Source organism: Stylophora pistillata, chromosome 8 (assembly GCF_964205215.1).
Source record: "Stylophora pistillata chromosome 8, jaStyPist1.2, whole genome shotgun sequence".
In the NCBI taxonomy this organism is placed as follows: Eukaryota; Metazoa; Cnidaria; class Anthozoa; order Scleractinia; family Pocilloporidae; genus Stylophora; species Stylophora pistillata.
Window position 1 is genome coordinate 21,257,810 of NC_142526.1, and position 19,650 is coordinate 21,277,459.

General features: G+C 38.8%; 1 protein-coding gene and 1 long non-coding RNA gene across 6 annotated transcripts; one reads left to right on the plus strand and one right to left on the minus strand.

Moving 5' to 3' along the window:
• The first annotated feature begins 381 nt into the window (after positions 1-381).
• On the plus strand, positions 382-19,349 carry LOC111332188 (uncharacterized). 5 transcript variants are annotated; one of them, XM_088731633.1, is made up of 9 exons: positions 382-646; positions 11,864-11,934; positions 12,654-12,731; positions 14,897-15,007; positions 15,489-15,545; positions 16,194-16,422; positions 16,596-16,661; positions 16,987-17,046; positions 18,347-19,349. In XM_088731633.1, exons 2-9 carry the CDS (start codon positions 11,872-11,874, stop codon positions 18,574-18,576), a joined length of 894 nt encoding a protein of 297 aa, XP_088587759.1. In that variant the 5' UTR covers positions 382-646; positions 11,864-11,871; the 3' UTR covers positions 18,577-19,349. The 5 variants fall into 5 exon arrangements, with proteins under 5 accessions (XP_088587759.1, XP_088587760.1, XP_022793219.2 ...); XM_088731634.1 differs by lacking the exon at positions 382-646 and adding an exon at positions 10,219-10,522; XM_022937484.2 differs by lacking the exon at positions 382-646 and adding an exon at positions 10,562-10,923.
• Positions 2,259-13,901, minus strand: LOC148725445 (uncharacterized). The gene is made up of 3 exons (XR_015991143.1): positions 13,023-13,901; positions 3,579-10,225; positions 2,259-2,472 (listed from the first exon to the last, which is right to left on the minus strand). It is a non-coding gene; the product is annotated as an uncharacterized LOC148725445 (long non-coding RNA).
• Positions 19,350-19,650: the final 301 nt, after the last annotated feature.

The following is a 19,650-nucleotide window of genomic DNA, read 5'->3' on the forward strand; positions in this document are numbered from 1 at the left end:
TTTTACCCTGCGAAAGGCGACAGAGCGTTGAGCAGTTGATAATCTGCGTTTCGGTAGATTTAACTGTGACGTATTTCTAGTGTTGAGACCCGTTTCTGTCATAAAATAAACTGCAAAGATAGGGTGGTGCCTGCTTTGTTCTACGCTTATCAACAAGGCCCTTTATCGGTTGTAGGGATACAGGATATTTGGATAAAAAATTATGGGTATAAGGGATACTTAAAGCAAGAATTCAGAGCGAATGTCTAAGTTGACCGCATGAAAATCGAAGAAAGGGGCATGTGGTAGGAAAATTGAAATTCATACTTTTCCTTGAGACAAACGCGTGACAAACGCTCGAGGACCTGAGTGTGATTTATACATTAGTATCAGTTTTCTTCCTGTCTTCAGCGTCTTCGGCATAGAACTTTCTATGTACAGGTAAAAATGATTTAAATATCCCCTCTCAAGTCCGCAGTGAAGCTCAACTTCATTCTAGCCAGAACTTTCTGAAAGCTTAATGGTGTTCGAATGTGGGAAGGAAAGAATAGACGCATGCCGCTATCTTACGGAATGTGTTATCTAAACAATTTGGTTACACGAAACGGATGAGAGTTTGAAGCGAAAGCGGGGATAATAACTAATCTGCTGTCATCTACTTTGCAAGGTTAGCTTATTGTATTGGTGTTTATTGTAGTGGTGTCCTGATCGAATTCGGTGCCAACTGCAAGATTTGCCTGGATGACAACGGCGCGCCTAACGACGATGTTTAACAAAAATTCAGTTTTCCCGGTTTTTCCGGGCAGAAATGAACAGCCTCAGACTAATTTCTCCAACCTAGAAAACAACGCTATTTCCAGTTATCATGATCTTAACCTGAACCAATTCTGAGTTATGCCGCTTGGGGAAAATGTTGCTTGAAAATTTGCTACGAAATGCAATATTTGAAATATTGGTGATTTTCAAAAACTTGCCGTGAACTCAAAATAAATCAAATAAAATGGTGTCGTTTTAGACTTAAACTGTAGCTCAGTACTTCCTTTAAAAATTGATCAAATTGATATAAGCTTTCTTTCTTTTGCGCTTTTTATGAGCAAAGTTCATTTGCCTCTACTCTCAGTTCAGTGATTTCCGCCAAGTGTACGGCTGTCGACACTCGTTTCAGTTTAAGAAGGCAACTTGAGCAAAAAAATTTTACCACGTTTCTTTAACGTATCTCTGACCGAAATGTTCGTCATTTTCTGGTCGATGTGCCACCTCTGATGCGGTCATAAAAAAAAGTCGTTCTTAACGGAATACGAGATACATCAAATGGAGATTTCCAGGATATCGAAGTGGAATGATATTGCTACAAACCACAGGGAGCCCAGACAAGCGACGAGTCTTGTTGTTTATTCGAAATATAAAGGATTGTATGGGAGAATTTTGAAGAGTCTTATCATCGTAAACTTATATCATGAAATGTCTGAGTTAAAACCTCTATACGTGTAGTAACAGTCGACGCAAAACCCACCAAATCGCTCAAATTCGCCGTTTAGAGCCACGGAAACGACAATACACAGCAAGTGAGGTAGGTTTACATTTATTTTGAGCTTTAACTTAGACATTTCATGAAACAAGTTTACGATACTAAGACTCTTCAATATTCTCCCATACATTCCTTTATATTTCGAATAAACAACCAGACTCGTCGCTTGTCTGGGCTCCCTGTGTACAAGCCACATATGAATAAAGGCTGATAGTTTCGAAAGAAACTGTTTGGGGCTGCGTCGGTGGGAGTAACGAAATAATTTGGATATATCAACAAAGTTGAAATGGTAAATTGGCCACCGTAATGATTACAAAAGCTGACGTTTCGAGCGTTAGCCCTTCGTCGGAGCGAGTAGAGGAATTGTGGGTTGTGTGTGCTTTTAAAGCAAAGGTTACCTCAGAATTCGACGCTAGACTCGTCGCTTGTCTGGTTAACCTTTAAAAGCACACACAACCCACAATTCCTCTATTCGCTCCGACGAAGGGCTAACGCTCGAAACGTCAGCTTTTGTAATCATTACGGTGGCCAATTTGCCATTTCAACTTTGTTGATATATCCAAATTACAAGCCACATACCCTGCGAGCAGAGGCCCTGTGATCTTCCCGACTAATCTAGGAAGATCAAAGGGCCTCTGCTCGCAGGGTACAAACCACAGGAAACAACGGGATATTCAGGCCAAAAATTAATGAGATACGGGATACTCAGGCTCCCCTCCACATATTGGGCCTCATCTACCATCGCTTCACGTGTGTCATACGATATTTACTCAAGTAGTTGAACGTAGCCCATTTCAGCTTCGTAAACAAGTTGCAGTATTCGATTCACTTATCCACAACCATCCAAATAGAAGATAATAGGTCAAATTGAATAGGCCGTCAGTCTATCCACACATCTCAGCAAAGAATTGAAATTTGAAGTGACTGGATTGACACTGTGCAGTCGCTCCGGAGTAACATAAATGCTACGAAAAAGAGTAAAAGAAATTACAATAAGTGATCCTCTATGTTGCACTAAGGGCGGTGTTTTTTCTTAACTTTATGCTGACAGGCTCATCATCATAATTAGGGGCGCATTCAGAAAATTGCGAAAGAGGAGGGCGAAAGATAACTTTGTTTCTAACTCCTTGTCATTTCAAACAAGAAAACTGTTACTTATGGCTTTCTGTGCGAATTCTAAGGTAACCTTTATTTTAAATAGCACTCAGATCTTATCTTATTTGGATACGGATAACGTATCACTCCACTTTCTTTGAGACAAGAAAAACTCCAAACTGAAAGCAGTTAATCTTTTCAGCGTTATGGCACTAGTTAGAAGGTTGGTTACGAAAACTTTACCAAAGGAATAAGAAAAATTGACAGTCTGAGACTGCATGTGCTACTAATTAACAATTATTCGCCGAAGGCGAGGTGAATATCGTCGAATAATCCCCGAGACGAAGTCGAGGGGATTATTCGACAAAATTCACCGAACCTGAGGCGAATATTTGTTTTAGTATAATTTCAGAGCTGAACAACAGAGAAAATTCTAAAATCAAAACATTTTAGTAACATTTATTAACATTTTAGTGTAACATTTTATATAAACCGCGCGGAGCGGTTTATATAGCGTCATATAAGGAACCGCTCGACCAATCAGATTGCCGGAAACTCTTTGTTCAGCTCTGAAATTATACTAATATAGCATAATTTTATAGCACTGAACAAAAATAAAGGTTGTATAGTGACGCTAGAAAGTAGGGTGGCAGAAGATTTGTATCACACCTGCCGCATACCCCACATTAATTAATGCCCTGTTCTACAAGATAAAGATGATTCAAGAATATACCAACCAATCGACATTCGACCAATAATCAAAGGGTAACAAATAATCATGTTAACATAAATAATAATGATAAAAATAGCAGTATCATAATGATTTAAGGGGGCCAGCTCGAAAGCGTCCTGGTAATGGTTCTCCCATCTTCTAAGCTCCTAAAATGATTATCTCTGTTTCTTTTAATTTCAACAGTTTTCTTATTTTATCGCAATTCCATTTTTGTAAGACTTTGGTACATAAAACAAGGTATACCGCGTTTTAGGATATTTCGTCATTCCACGTCTTAGGATATTCCTTCATTCCACCGTTCAACCATCTCATCGTTCCACCGTCGTTGGACGCCACTATGAAATTATTTTGAGGTGTCCATGACGAGCTTTGCCCACCAAAAAAATTTATGCAAATTAGGCTAAGCCGGATCTGAGTTCCGCCTGGCAATTATTAACTGTAAGAGAAGATCTCAGTTCGCGCCCACAGCACGTTCAAGGTGTTGCGGATGAAGTTTCTGTAATTACTTTTTGGCACTTTTCGGCGTCAAAATTGCATAGTTTGGGTAACCCAAAACCCTTAAGCAGACCTTTCTTGTCATAACACGAATGTTTTCCAGAAAGGGACACGCGGTAATGTCGGTGTCTCTCGTGTGCAGGCATTTTTCCAGGTAAAACCCTCGCGTGGAATCAACTCATGTTTAATTTAACGCTCCTTTCATGCGCACAATGTAAGCCAAAGCAATTTTATAGTTAAACGTAAAGATCAGAATATTTTCTTCTAAGGATGATAAATGATCGACGCTGAACTAAATTATACATTGAAGAAAATGCAAAACGGCACATGTAAAAGAGGAAATTTGGAAAAATACGAAGTTACGGAAACCACGAAAATCTTCGATTTTTAAGAAAGGAAATTTTTATAATTCCAAGCTAAGTAAGCTTTTCTAGTGTTTCATTCTTTAAGGCTTTGTGTAGAGCGGGGCCTTTGTTTTATAAACCGTAAAACTTAGTGACAAGTCGAAAGGGCTCGCTCTTGGTTATGATACCAAAGAGTAGAGGGACACCACGGTGATCTTCCAGGTGTTTGATCATCGTCGCCGCTCGTGGTGTACTCCGCTACTTAGGTGAGCGAGATCGACGTTCTTCCTCTCTTTAATTTTGACTGCTGTGTGAAAGACCTGATCCTTACAATGAAAAACGGTCGATTGTGCTTTTTCAGTGGCGGCTTTAACGCTCGTCCATATTCAGCGCTTATCCTAAACATGCATGGCATCTCTAGCTATCTACAAGACACGCTGCGATGTATTATTCGTCCATGTTCAACACAACAACTGCGCTAGTGAGATAGAGAATTGAAAGATCACATTGTTGCGCTCGAAGAAGTGCGCTAAGTTTGCCAAGTTCTACAATGGACAACAGATCGTACGGCCTCCCGCAAGAATAAGGACAAGGTCTATCAGTTACAAGCAATGGATAAGTGGAATTGTAAAAAGTTTTAATTCGTCCGGGCATCGAAAGGCCGATGGTATGTAATTTTGCTCTTTTCCGTTCTTCACACACTGGAATAGCTGTTAAAATTAAATTTAATTGCGGGTTGTGCAGTCAAAATATAACGTCGCCCAACATGGTTTTAGTTAAACCAGTGTCTTCTGAGGCGCTTCCACCAAAATAATTTAGAAGGGAACAACAGCGCTAACCGATTTAATATCTTCTCAAGAACATGTCAAAGTCTATTAAAACGCAGAAATTAAAAATAGTAAGAATTGGTGGTTCATGTTAAAAATCATTAAAGAACAGTTCTCAGTTTGGCTCGATAGTGCTGTCACTTTGCACTAGTTGTTCATAGTGACTTACTCATTACTTTCAGTATTTGTTCGAGCTTTTCTTCGACGAAATAGGGGACATACAAGAAATCGCAATTCACCTCTAAAACAAACATAATAAGCTCTCCCAATTGGACACCAGATATGACTGCGTAGTAATAATTGCGTAGTACGCGAAGTTGCAGTGTGAGAAAAATGAGTAAGGAAAATAATTCTAAGTGCTGTACAGCGCGGTTTTTAACATAGATTACCTAGCTAAATGACCTGCTTGTCTTAGATATTTATGATAATATAGGAAGGTCCCCAAGGAATACTAATAACCTGGCGTGTAATTTTGTGATTGACAAAACCTGATAACTCAGGTTTATGTTTGAAAGGGCAAATCATTTAGTACATTTCACTCCAGAAGTAAATAATCTCTTAACTTTCGTAATTATTATTTTGGTTTCAGGCAAATGGTGTCGAGTTGAAAGATACTAAGTTCCTGAAACATACATCCAAGCTTTGTTAGCAGGCATGCCGAATGCTTTTATAAACATTTATAAAATACATTTGCGGCCCCCTGTATGGAGAGAAAAATCCAAAGTTTTTTATTACAGGGATGGTAGAGTGAATGATGTTATTTCTGGTCTGAGTCATCAAAGTTCTGTACCATTAGAGTTAAGAAAGGCTATCGGGGGAATATGGAGGTTGCTGCAAGTAGTAGCTGTTAAACTCTCAACAAGCTTTACAGGCGGCCAATTAAAGAGCATGGGGCAAGAAATCAAGCACGATTCTCACCCAGTAAACTAAAATGGTTGTTGGAAATTGAGATGGACGAGCAACCAGAGAATTTGAAGTAATCTGGTGGCCTGATCTTTTCTCAGGCACTAAAAATGGGAAACTGACCTTGCGATTTTATGTTCCTAAAGTGATACTTTGATTTCAATGATGTGTAGTACACAGTCTAGTTGACTTGTTCGTCATGTTTCCATAAATTTAGTAGCTGTTTCTTGGCAGTTTTTGTAAGTTTGTTTTAAAAAACGATAAAATGTGTTTTGCATTTAGAGGAACAAACTTGTCTGTAGAAGGCTAAGATTAAACCCTGAATACAGCAAAATGACCCTGTAATATTAATGCAATTCATGTCTAGCTGGGCGCACTATACTCTGATGCCCTTCCTTCTGTTGTAACCAAATTCAGAGGAAAAAAAACAACCTGGAGAAACTCTTAGAGTGATAATATCTGTGGACTTTCACCATTTCTATGGTCATCAGGAATGACAGAATAAAGCAGTAACTGTTCACAAAGTCTTAATTCACTTAACTGAAAGAATAATGAGTTGGAGGGAACTATAGATCATTTTTTTCCAAGCATCTCTAATAATTCATGATGGAAATAGTAATAACATTGATAACAATAATAATGATAATAATGATAATAATGATAATAATAATAATAATAACAATGATAACAATAATAATGATAATAATAATAATAATAATGATAAAAATATTTACAATAGTTAGAGAAATAATGTTCATTATCCTGATGGTTATAATTCCTATGATTATTTCCATTAATCTAATCATTATTATTATCATTCATATTACTATTATGATTATTTCAATGTTTATCTATGAACAAAATAGTGTTATTGTTAGTCTAGCTGATTGAGTATCCAAGTGATTGAAACTGGGGCAAAAACAAATTAAGAAAAGACAGAAAAACCCCAAAAACTGTTCAGGACTGCAATTCTTGAGTTGGCTCATTGTGAAAGGTTTTGGGACTTCATTAAGCTAGTGCTGTCTGTAGTGGGCCCTGTGTCAAAGAGAGAAGAGTAGCAGCTGAATTAATAATAATAATACTAAGGACAATGATAGCATTGATTGACCAAAGTCACCCTATAACTAATAACAGATGATACGTGACAAGCAGCATAAGCAACACACTTTTCAAAACAAAAAGAGCAAGCTAAAATTGCCATCAGATAAAAATAACTGTCCATAAAAGACTGACAGCATAGAGCTGAAAAAAAAAAATGGGGACTGGTTCTGCCATCAGATAACAACAGTCCATAGACTGACCACCCAAGAGAAACAGAACAGATCGGTGGTTCTGCCATCAGATAACAACAGCCCATAATGGACTGACTACCCAAGAGAAACAGATCCACCTGTTAGTTCTGCCATCAGATAACAACAGTCCATGGACTAACTACCCAAGAGCAACAGAACTAGGCAGGTGGTTTTGAATCAGAAAACAACTATTTAAGACCTCTGTACAATGTGTCTTAGAAAATCTTCTGCATTCTAACAATCTATTGAAGAGACAAACTATCAGAAACACTTGAATTTCTATTTGGGGGGAGGGGGGAGGAATTAAATGAAAATCTACTTGCCTCAGCATGCCATCCTCACTGAGCAGCCTATTTCAATTTGAAAATGATGATCACAATCATAAAGATAATGATAATGATAACAATAACAAATCATTATTATTATCTTTTATATTACTATTATGATTATTTCAATGTTTATCTATGAATAAAATGGTGTTATTGTTAGTCTAGCTGAATGAGTATCCAAATAATTGAAACTGAGACAAAATAATCTCAAGAAAAGCCAGGAAAACCCCAAAAACTGTTCAGGACTGCAATTCTTGAGTTGGCTCATTGTGAAAGGTTTTGGGACTTCATTAAGCTAGTGCTGTCTGTAGTGGGCCCTGTGGCAAAGAGAGAAGAGTAGCAGCTGAATTAACAATTATAATAATAATGAAGACAATGATAGCATTGATTGACCAAAGTGCCTCCGACTAATAACAGATGATACGTGACAAACAGCATAAGCAACACATTTTTCAAAACAAAAAGAGCAAGCTAAAACTGCCATCAGATAAAAATAACTGTCCATAAAAGACTGACAGCATAGAGCTGAAAAAAATAGGGACTGGTTCTGCCATCAGATAACAACAGTCCATAGACTGACTACCCAAGAGAAACAGAACAGATTGGTGGTTCTGCCATCAGATAACAACCGCCCATAATGGACTGACTACCCAAGAGAGACAGATCCACCTGTTAGTTCTGCCATCAGATAACAACAGTCCATGGACTAACTACCCAAGAGCAACAGAACTATAGGCAGGTGGTTTTGAATCAGAAAACAACTACTTAAGACAAGCCCTCTGTACAATGTGTCTTAGAAAATCTTCTGCATTCTAACAATCTATTGAAGAGAAAAACTATCAGAAACACTTGAATTTCTACTTGGGGGGAGGGGGGGTAAATAAATGAAAATCTACTTGCCTCAGCATGCCATCCTCATTGAGCAGCCTATTTCATTTTGAAAATGATTCAATCACAATCATGAAGATAATGATAACAATAACAAAATCAGTAATAATAATGATAATTATAATAATCATAACAATAACTACAACGACAAAGTCCGTGTTAGTCTGGCCTCTACCTTGCAGAAAATACAGCCCACCAACTGAAGCTGAATTCTTTAAAGGCATTGTGTTGCAATTGGTCATTGAGGCACTCAAGACACCTCACCACGACAAGGTACGAACATTGAGGTGGAAAAAAGGGTCTGTAAAATTGACTCCATGCTGATTCGAGATGAGAAATCTGTGTTCGAAGCTTCTTCAGTTCCACTCCAAGGAAATTTACTCTAGCTGATCTTTCGGTAAGTTAGGAAGCGAGCTCTTCGGAGTCGTGACTGAGTTTGGCGCCAAAAGATAAATTTTTCGCGCCTTCGGGCTCAAAGTCTAGCGTGGCGGAGTTCACCAGATTAACGATAGTCATAAATCCCGCAGATTTAATAAGTTCGTCGGGCATTGTTTATTACGAAGAAGATAGACCAGCTATTAGACAGAACGTGAACACAACGTGAACGAGGTCGGGAATCCTGGCTAACCCCACTACTCCGAACGATGAGTTGGCCGGCTGAAGTTCCCGTGTCGCCACACTTTGGATTTCGTCGGGAAATATCTTAAATACATCGCATATGAAATATTTACGCAAAGGAACGTCACATACCTCTTTCAAAATTAGATACCAATGCTTGCAAGGGTCAAGTGTGGCACTTGTAATCCTGCAAAGACTCTGCGTGGTTAAGTTAGCCGGTGGAAAGCCGCACGTCGAAAATCCGACTGCCTCTATGACTTCATTTCGAATGGTTTCGAAATCGAAAACATGATGCTTTTCGACATTTCGACATGAAAAATCTCGTCGAGGTTTAATATTACAATATTGGTAAGAATTTAACCAGGATACGAGGCCAAGTCGTGCGACCGCCACAGGTTTTGTTCCAAAACAATAACATCGTGTACTACGATCGCAAAGCGTGAACACTGATCGACCACCAAGTAACGCAATACTGGAAATTCGATACGGTTGTTATTCAGGTCGTACGGCACATGAAAATTGCGATATCTTTTGTTACTGTTTTATGGCAAACCAAGCGAAAGAATCATACCTAAATAATCGAAAGAGAGGCTTTTCGAATACGGCGCCTCGCCGGTATTGCCTCTTTTGTGAAAAGGAAGGATCTTTGAAAGACTACGTGATTAAAAATGTCGTTATAAGGAAACAGGCAGAAACAGAGAAAACGCAGTATTTTATGACCATTACACGCACAACAAACTTCATTTCATTTCATGATTTTGATTTTCATCGCCAACAGATGACCCCGCGTTAACTCGCACGCAATCGCGTATCTCTCGTGGATTCGTGGGCGCTAATCTGTATAATTACATTGTGGTGTAATTAATGTGATGACAGCCACCCAACGCCTTCTTCCCCAAACCTCGGCATCAGTTTACGATGCCTGCTGAGAATTTTTTTCTTGAGCAAAGCTCGTCATGTCGTCTTTTGTAATGACACAGCAAGAACTGAAAGGTTTTGTTTTCGGATTTACGTAATTAATTGGTTGAAACAGTAAAATGCTCCCAACTGAGGTATATCTGCAAGGTATATCTGTTTTTAATCGCGTGCAAACCTGGAATGATTATGAACTGTTTATCGTCTTTTGCTGTCTTCTGCCGTGTCACGCCAAGAACTGATAACAGTTACCGCTGAAAAACGGCTTCCTTGGATCTCCTAGGGGACAGAACACATTCCATTATCTTGAGTTGATGTGTCATCATTTATTTATTATGGAAATTAATCATGCTGATATAGAACCAGACAGACAGACTGACAGACTACTTGTTAGACAATTGATGAAGTCACGCAAATCATTCGGCAGTTATTTTGCATGAGAGTCATACAGACTTAGTTGTGACAGTGATTTCTCTGTTACCAGTATTACACAAATTTACTGTCCTTAGTAAAATGTTAATAGTAATTCAATAACAGCAGTACCTCACGATATAATAGAAGTCACCTTGACGAATGGTATAGTATTTAAATTTTTATTTATGATTTCAAGATGATTTATTTCTTCCCAACTACAGGGATGTTTTTGCTGACGAAAAACCGGTTTTTATTTTCAACTTCCCCTATTTTCCTTACTTGTTGAATTTTCCGCTCCAAGGTTCGTGAAAGGGGCTATTCCTTACTCTTATGCCAAGTGATTCTGGGATTTTTTATAAGAATTTTATACTGATGTGTGACATGGCAAATTGATGTAACGCGCGATGTCACGCAAAGTGAACGAGACGCGTCTATTGCTGGGATACGTGGGATACAAAATGGCGAGGACGAGGCACAATAACATAAAGGTCTCTTTCATGTTTTTATAAAGCTAAGAGGTCAAGGCTCATATTTACACGACAAACCATATATATAAACGACAGGTAGGTAAATTATTTTGGTTTAAAAAAAATCCGGCATTTGTCCTGAAATGTTCACAATGTACGTTTATCCTTTGACCTCGAGGTCTCTCGATGCTTACTGAACCGTACGCACTCTGCCTTAAGTTTTCCTTCGTTTCCTTTTTTCCTTTCTCACTCTCAACGGGAGTTTGATTTGTTAGATGAAATTCTGGTGTTAAAATTTATCAGTCCACCATTGAATAATGTGTTTTATTATCCGCTTCAAAGTTACCTTCATAATTATAATTGCCAGATGGCCTCGCTGGCTTGATTTGTCGGACGGATTTTTCTTCCTGCTTAATTTGAGAAATTTTAGCCAAGTTATTGAGATCTCAGTAGCTGGACATTTTTCCATTTCTTATATTAACTCATCGAGATTTTCACCTTAAAAAGTGGGGTGAGATTAGATGTCGAAAACCCCAACAGACCGATATGAAGATTGTCGTACTTATTTATAGTTTTGGTTGCGACGGGAACACGAAATTTGTTTGACCCGGGTTTGTGCATATGTGAAGCATTGCCGCCCTTTCATGTAATTACGGGTCGTGGCATTCAGAAGATCTTTATTACAACGTGATAGATAGTCAAAATGTAGCCGCCATCTACTCAATGAAATATATTTTGGACTGAAGGCAAGGATTGTAAACTCAACGAGATGAACCGCAAATTTGAAGAGGCCATACATCGTAAGTGGCTGATATCGCTTTCATGGTGATGTGTGTATTTTAGTGTACTTGAAACTTGAAAATAAATTAGAACGTTCATGTTTTACTCTGAACACATGTGGTGAGTATGTATATTTTGAAAAAAAGTTACTCGCGCGTTAAATCTCCTCGTTGCTTTTTGGACAGTTATTGTTATTTGCAGTTTACCTAATGAAATGAGATATTTTGAACCTGATTTCCCACTTGATCTTCCAAAGGGAGCCATATGGCAAATGAAAGTTTAAAATATTGCGAAGACTACCTTCTCAGGAAAGAGGGACGAAGTAAGGTTAGTGAACTATTTCATAGAGACTAAGATTTCCTAACGGCGGTTTCAGAAATGGTACCGAGAAAGCTGTACTTTATAGTTAGCCGTTTAAGAACTATTGTTTGTGCTTAAGTAAAGAAACGAATTCATTCAGGTTCGCACCGAACAACTACAGAAATAAACGTAGCGTTAACAGGCGCCTCAGTTTACTCTTCGATATCATTGATGTTAAAAAAGGGTTGTTTTCAAGTAGCCTAGTAGTTGATGCCTACGTTGTGATGTATGTATATGATAAGGCGCTATGTAAATTTTGCTCAAATTAGCTATTAGTACAACCTTGAGTCAAGTTCTATGAGCCGGCGTTTACAAAACCCGCAAAGAAGCCGAAGTTTTGACAATTTATTGTTGTGAAGGTCGCGAAGAAAACTTTGTGGAGGCTTTTTCTCTATTGCGCGAGGAAATATCCCGAGGATAAAGAAGAAATAGTTAAATATTCTTCAGTTTTGGTGAAGGTAATCAAGCGTTAAGTTGGTATAGTGTATGCGGTTTGTTCTTTCCCTCGCGATTCACTGAAGATGAACCGAAAAGCACTTGAAGACCAAATCAATCAGACAACAAACGTGTACATACGGATTGTTTTGTTTATACACTCCAAAGCAGTAGTTTGGTGTTGTTTTTTTTTTTCTGAGAAAAGGTGCTGATGTTTAGTGACAAAGACGCTTTGTTGTTTCTGATTGCAGTGGATACAATATTGGGTGGTTATAAGAGGCGTTTGGATGTTGTTCTACAGAGATCAGGCGACAACCAATCGAGACAATGTAAGTTAATGCATCGTGGTCGGACCTGTCGGGAATTAATCATCATTAAAAATTTTAATTTCGTGTCTATTATGCAATCAGTATCTTCAGTGCTAATTAACTCTGTGAGACGTAATTTTGCTTTTAAAAGTAGATTTTAACAGTGCGTTAGACAGGTCATTGCGACACAATATAAACCGAAAGTTGTAAATTAGGCTCGGTTCAGACGCCGACCTTTTCTCTAGCCGAACCTAATTCCTTGAATCAAGTACATGTAAAGATCTGCGTCTGAATCAATTTGGAACGGCTCACCCGTTCTTCCCGCCTGGCTTGGCCGAGAATTTCGCCTTGGGAACGTGTTGTGTATTCATTTAGTGGAGTCACACACTCCTCAATTACTTACTAATATTCTATCTTTATTCGTTGATCAAGTATCTTATAAGCTGGTAGAATAGTCTCACTTAGTAACAGTACTTTCACATCACTCAGCACTCTAACAGTAATATCACTAACACTAGTACAAGTACTTTTTCTGTGTTCTCAATACACTACAGAACGCCTTTGGAACGGCTTTAATTCAGACGCCGTACTTTTCATATGCCGATTCTAACATACAACTTATTGTAGTGTATTTTGCAAGCAGTTTGACTGGTTTTTACTGGAACTGTATTTGGAACGGTCAAAAATAACGGCGTCTGAATCAACAGACGCCTTAACTTGGGTCGGTCCAAATTCGAATTGAGTTCGGCTCTTGTAAAGTTCGGCGTCTGAACCGGGACAGCATTTTCGTTATTGTTATATTTTTAGCATTTGTTTGAATTCGCAGTCATTTACGTCAGTAAAGTGATATCCCTTCTTTGTACTTTGACAAATCTTTTAAATACAATTGTTGAAAATTTGAAAACTCGACGATCTCTTCATGGGAATACAATTTCATCGAACACGATTTTCAAAACCCTTCCGCTTCTGAGGGTGGAATTTTTTTGTTTTGTTTTATAAAACATAGATTTCAAAAGCTAATTTATAGACGCTGCATTCACCCGTCAACTGAAAGAGCTTGTCTCGATCAGCGGAGTTTTTGCTGCAAATTAGAAGCAAAGATCCCGACGCTTTGGGACGTTTCCAAAGACCTCAAACTTCCGTGAGAGGCTTTTATGACCACCTGTCAAAGACAATGTACTTGCTGTTTTTATTGACATTATAGTGAAGTGGTCTATGTCAGGTCGCGAAAATTTCATTGTGAAATATAATGCGTCGGAGTTGAAAACGTGGAAATAATTAGCAGATTCAGTTCTTTGTGAAGCGGAAAAGTTTACACAATAGCCTATCGCTGAGGTTTCACTGTACTTCCTAACAGAGCTTGCCGAAAGATCCACTCTGTGTAATAAACTTTGGATTAACTCAGCGAGGGTTAAGAACGTAGGAGGGAAGAAGTTCTCAAAAAGAAAAATAATAGAAAAGATGTTAAGAAAACATTGCGCTGAGCAGATGAAGAAACGTGCTCAATTACTTAAGAGGAAAAAAAAATTCCAGTCAATCACGTCCAGCTGTAATCGGTGTTATCATATGACCCATAGCAAACCATAATGAAAGCTGACGTGTGTAGGGTCGGGCCGGTTGACGTGAGCCGGTCAGGAAAAAGCCGCCCGGCCTTGCTGCCCTCACGTTACTTTGTTGCAAAAACTTAAACGAAAACAGAAATGAGAAAAAAGAGTCGCGCTTTTCGAGGTATAGGGAGTTTCGACGTTTCTTGTTCTGACTTGATAAAATAAGGGAAAAGTTTTAATTGCATAATTTTTTTTGTGTGCTCATGTGGCTGCTTGTGCCCGTCCATCGCGTCCTATTTAGGTTAAAAGTTCCAACACTTCGGAATCTTAAGCCGGCGACACACCTGGCGATTTTATTCGCCGATCGCGGTGAATTTGATCGCAGCGATCGGCATATAACATCGCCGATATTTGGCATGTCAAATACCAACGATTTTATACGGCGATCGGCGAAAATCGCCAGGTGTGTCGCCGGCTTAAGGCAGTTCGCAAAAGGCCTCTTTCAGTCTTCCAGCTGAACATTTACCCGGAGGGTACAAGCGCGATGTTTAACGTTATTTTGACCCTCCATTCAGCTGTGATAAAAAGACATCTTTTTTAACTTAGAAACATCATCAAAATGGTCGTGTTATTTTTCAGTTTAAAGGTTCCATCGAGCTAACGTCATGCACAAAGTGCAACATACCGAGAAGAGGAAATTACAGCTTTCCGTTCCTTGTCGTCACAGGAAGAGGAACGCATCTGTTCAAGGTTACATCACTAGTTTTTTTTTTCAATATTTTTTTGCAGTCTCTTGACTGACTAAGTAGAAAGGGGGGGAACTTCCTACAGACTAATAATGCCTATAAACCAGCCATGAGGTTGTCTCTCACCCCTTGTTGAGATGTAAACTTTTCTTTACGAGGGGTGAGCACTTAGGCCGTGGACAACGATTGTAACATCCCCCCCCCCCACCTCTTCTTGTCTGTCTCCACCCCTCACGCACAAACGCCGAAACACGCCATTTTGTTACTCCGGGGAGAGTGGTGGTCGTGTTTTCATTTTGTCCAAGTTTGTAGATTCTAGATCGAGAGAAAACGAAAAGAAAGAAGAGAAAACGTAGATTGCAAAGAAAACTCGCAGTCTTGGATTTGAAATAAAGGAAATTCGAAATTTTTGAAATAAAGGAAAGTCGAAATTTTTCCGACTGTGAAACTGAATGTAAAACTTTTTTTTTTCCAATTTTCTGCAGTGCGACACAAATTTAAAACGACACCAATGGATGTATCACATTAACTTGGCAGCGAAGGTGAGTTTAAATAAATATGATTTTTAACTGATAACCCCTCGTCTTGTCACACAATATCAACATCATTGGTTGTGTGTTCGGTGCGATATTTATCTGATGAAAAGCGTAATAACTAGCTTATTCTGATTACACTCAGACGAGATATTCCATGTCAAAAGTTTCTTTAGGATGAGTCAGCCAGTCTTGTAGTATACGCTTCCTAATACAATCTGCACTGCCCTACACGTGAAACTGAAGGGTTCTCTAAAAAGGGCCTGTACTACGCCAGATACGAAAAATTACCAAAAAAAAAAACCACCCTTTAGAAGTGGCCAAAAATATGTGGAAAAGTATTCTTCATCTTATGCGGCAGCCCAATATCCCGAGGAAAGGGTAACTAACCTGGTTACACTTCTAAACGCGCAGAAAAATCAATGAATGTAGTGATATTTTACAGAGAGTTGTAAAACAAAAACTACATCAAATAAGAAAAAAGAAAGTGGTCAAACCTGAGACCGACCGACCTACTTAATTTTCCCGCGAAACGCTTAAATGACTCGATACTACCATGATGCAAAGTGAACCTCTTCAGAATCTATTAATTTCTGACTGATTCGTTCCCATGTCACTGAAGCGTCAATTACATTTTTTGCAACTTGTGTTCACCAGGGTGATACGCCGACACCGCCTCCCGTAACTGTCCCTTCCCCGCGCTCTTCATCTACGGAATTAAACTCTCAAGACGCCGAGGTGAATCACGTAGAGATAGACAGGCGGAACTCTGAGTCAGAAGAAGATGACGTCTCTCTTCCACCAGGGGTGATTCTTGTTACCACGCCCATGGAAGAATTGCCTCACGACGAGAAAGAATCAAATGGACGCTCTAGCTCAATTCAAGGTATTTCTAAAACAAGAGTCGCTCACTTGCTCTCGACGATTAAGCATAAGACTTTTAGCTGATCGATTTTGAGCAAGTCATTCGTCGGCTATCGGTGCGGTATTAAAAAAAAAAAAAAATATTGGAACGAACTAGCGAACTCATTGGAAGTATGTTTTTAATTTACATTTCAGATCCAGTACAAGATGACAACCTCAGCAATGCTGTGCTAACGACAGGAATCACTGGGGCAACGAGTGGTGATTATTAGCATTTTTTTTTAGAGGAGTACAAAACAGTCTGGGATAAGAATGTTTTGGCGTAGTCGAGGGCATGCAACGTACCCAGAAATAAGATAATGCAAGAGATGAATTCATAGAGGAAGCAGATCAGGCATGTTTCCTTTGGTGACCCTCCAGACTTCTTTCGCCGGGTTTAAAAGACGTTGAAATTGTAAATTTTTAATCCAAATGTCATTCATAAGCTGTTGAGCTTTCCTCCTGCACCCATCTTTTCTCTGCAATAAATAGCCATTGTTTTTACTTTTACATCTGTAACTTTTTTTGCTCTTTTGCTTTTTCTCAGTCGTCAGGAAACCGCAAAAGTTCTCTGTCAAAGCATCTACATCTCAGCACAATACAATAGGTATGTGATATGGTTTCTTTCGCTAGTTTTTAGCAAGAGTACCTATAGCGGATCCAGGGGGGGTGGTTCGGGTGGTTCAGTCGAACCCCCTTAATTTTTTTTCAGAACGCTGGAAATCATGTTTCCGAAGACCTAATTTTAAAAATCTCGGACCCCTCCGGAGGGGTACAATTCTTCGAACCCCCCTTGACTAAATCCTGGATCCGCCCCAGAGTACATCAGAGGTTCTCTTGTTATAGGAATGGAATTCATCGTAGACCTTCCCAGAAAATTACTCAACAAATAGAATTAATGTGGCACTCTAGGCGCAGCCGAGTGTGTCACTGATGGACCATGGTGTTCTCAACACATTTTCTGATCCATGTTAAAAACAGAATTGGCATCTAGCAATAATTTTCATTAAGTGTGCTTTTTAAACATATTTAAGTATTAAGAAAATGAACGGAAATAATATATAATACTTTAAGCCATTCAGTTTGAAAATTATAATAAGCAAGTTGATTATTTCCTATTCCTTTTGGCGGTCGTATCTCATCTACTACTAAACAGACCTAAGGCAACATGTGGTCTTTGTTTTACATAATAAAGAAGCAAAAAAAACTGTCGATGACGACATTGTCTGTGCGTCTGTCCTCCTATAGGTCATAAGTAAGAATCAGTCCCTTTTCCAGTTGTGGGCTTGGTGGCCAAGCCTTTGAACAGGAGTGAGGCTAAGGGTGACCCTGTTGTGATAAAGACCTGTATCTAGTCAGCATGATAACAAAGACATTTGCTACAATGTATATAGGACGTTCATATATCAACTTAACGGCCTGCTCCCAGTTGGCTTGTTAGCTCAATTGGTAGAGCGCTGCACTAGTATCGCAGAGGTCAGTGGTTCGAATCCCGTACAGGCCTGATTTTTTTTTCAGGTCTGATTTTCGATATTGCATAAATAGCGCTCTCTACTGCGAGGATCGTGCATCATACGTAAATACATTTGCATTTGAAAAGTAGCAACATCTCTATCATAACAAGGTCACCCTAAGCCTCACTCCTGTTCAAAGGCTTGGCCACCAAGCCCACAACTGTAAAAAGGACTCTTCAACTTATTTTATTATACAAATAGTTATTTACTCGGTAATTCACTGCGTTTAGTCTTATAAGATTCGTTTGGATCATGTGGGAGTCGTTTCTGGAAAGATAGTTGGCATGTTACGCCAATTCTACAGTGATTACTATTGGATAAGTTAGCCTTTTTTGGTATTTATACTATGTTTGTTTCATTGTAATTACTAACATTATTTTTGACACCACCTAGGCGTGTTTCCAAGTCAGCGGAATTATTTTGGTCTTAGTCCTCCCTCGGCCATTTCATGGGGTCGATGTAGTCCTGATCGACCAAGCAGTAGTCCCAGTCTTAATCACACGCGGAAGTATTTAGGAACTCAACAGTTGGCAAGCCTACCGCAGACCAACAACAGATTTTCACGACACATGGCAAATTCTGTACCTGACATAAAAATGTTATCACTGGACGATCCAAACTGAAATCGAGATAACGAATTTTCGTCGGGAATAATTTCGCGTACTTGTCGGTCTTGAGGGATGTAAATTGTAAAATGGCTCAAAATTTCGAATATTTATGTTGTGTTAAAAGCAAGTTTTACGCGAACTGCAAAAAGCGAGGCGTGATTTACGTTTAATTAGCATTTTGAGCAAACATAAAACTTGTTGCCATTTCTGTCACGTATAAGTTCAGTGCTCGCAACTTTGGTAAATGAGAAGCTAGGAAGGAACATGGAGAGAAAGAAAACGAACTAACAAACATTTTTCTCCAACATGGAGGAATGTTGCAATTTTTTGTGAGAAGTAAACAAATCAGAGAAATTCTACCACAGTATAAGCGAGGCCAAAAGATATGACTTGCGACACAATGCGGGGGAAAAGGCCTGAAACAAGGGCCAAGCGTGAGAAATTATCGTGTTCTGATTGGTTACAGTAAGTTAGATGACGCGTGGAACCAATAAGATATTACGCAATGCAGTAAAATGTAACCTTAAAGAAACGCAGTTAAATTCTCTGCTCCGACGAAATTAAAGCTGCTTCGTTCAGCTATTAGTTTTGTTTCTATGCAAAGGAGAAGCGTTTTATCGTGTGAAAAATTTGTTAAATAAAGTAAGTTAAGTATTTGAATTAATTTATATATTTAAAATGCAGTATTCGTCATTGTAAAATAGACGTTAAGTTCAAAAGAAAGGGTGACTTTTTTTAGAAAGTTTGCACGATGATGGGACGAAAATATGAATAAAATTGTTGTGCCACGTTGTGCTACAAAATATATTTGGTGCACCTCCCATTGTCATGTGATTGTTCCAATGCGCTTCAGGTTCATGAGTTTCATGTGCTTCTACTCTTCACGAGTACTTCTCCCTCTTGCAGCGTCACAGGCTGTGATGCTTGGAAAAAGGATTAAAGTTTTCTCCTTAGTTGGCTGTAAATTAGTTGGCTGCAAATTATGATAACATTTGCATTGATACACACTGTCAGTTTCGTGAGAAGAAAAGAATTTAAAAAAAATTGACATTACTGAAGTGAGGTCGAGAGTCAGTGAAAAGAATATCC

Bases quoted from the DNA above. Each gene is read 5' to 3' on its own strand.
- LOC111332188 (XM_022937483.2), top strand. From the start codon at position 11,597: ATGAACCGCAAATTTGAAGAGGCCATACATC. The intron at 16,662-16,986 runs GTGATTATTAGC...GCTTTTTCTCAG, and splicing joins AATCACTGGGGCAACGAGTG to TCGTCAGGAAACCGCAAAAG. The intron at 17,047-18,346 runs GTATGTGATATG...GACACCACCTAG, and splicing joins ATCTCAGCACAATACAATAG to GCGTGTTTCCAAGTCAGCGG.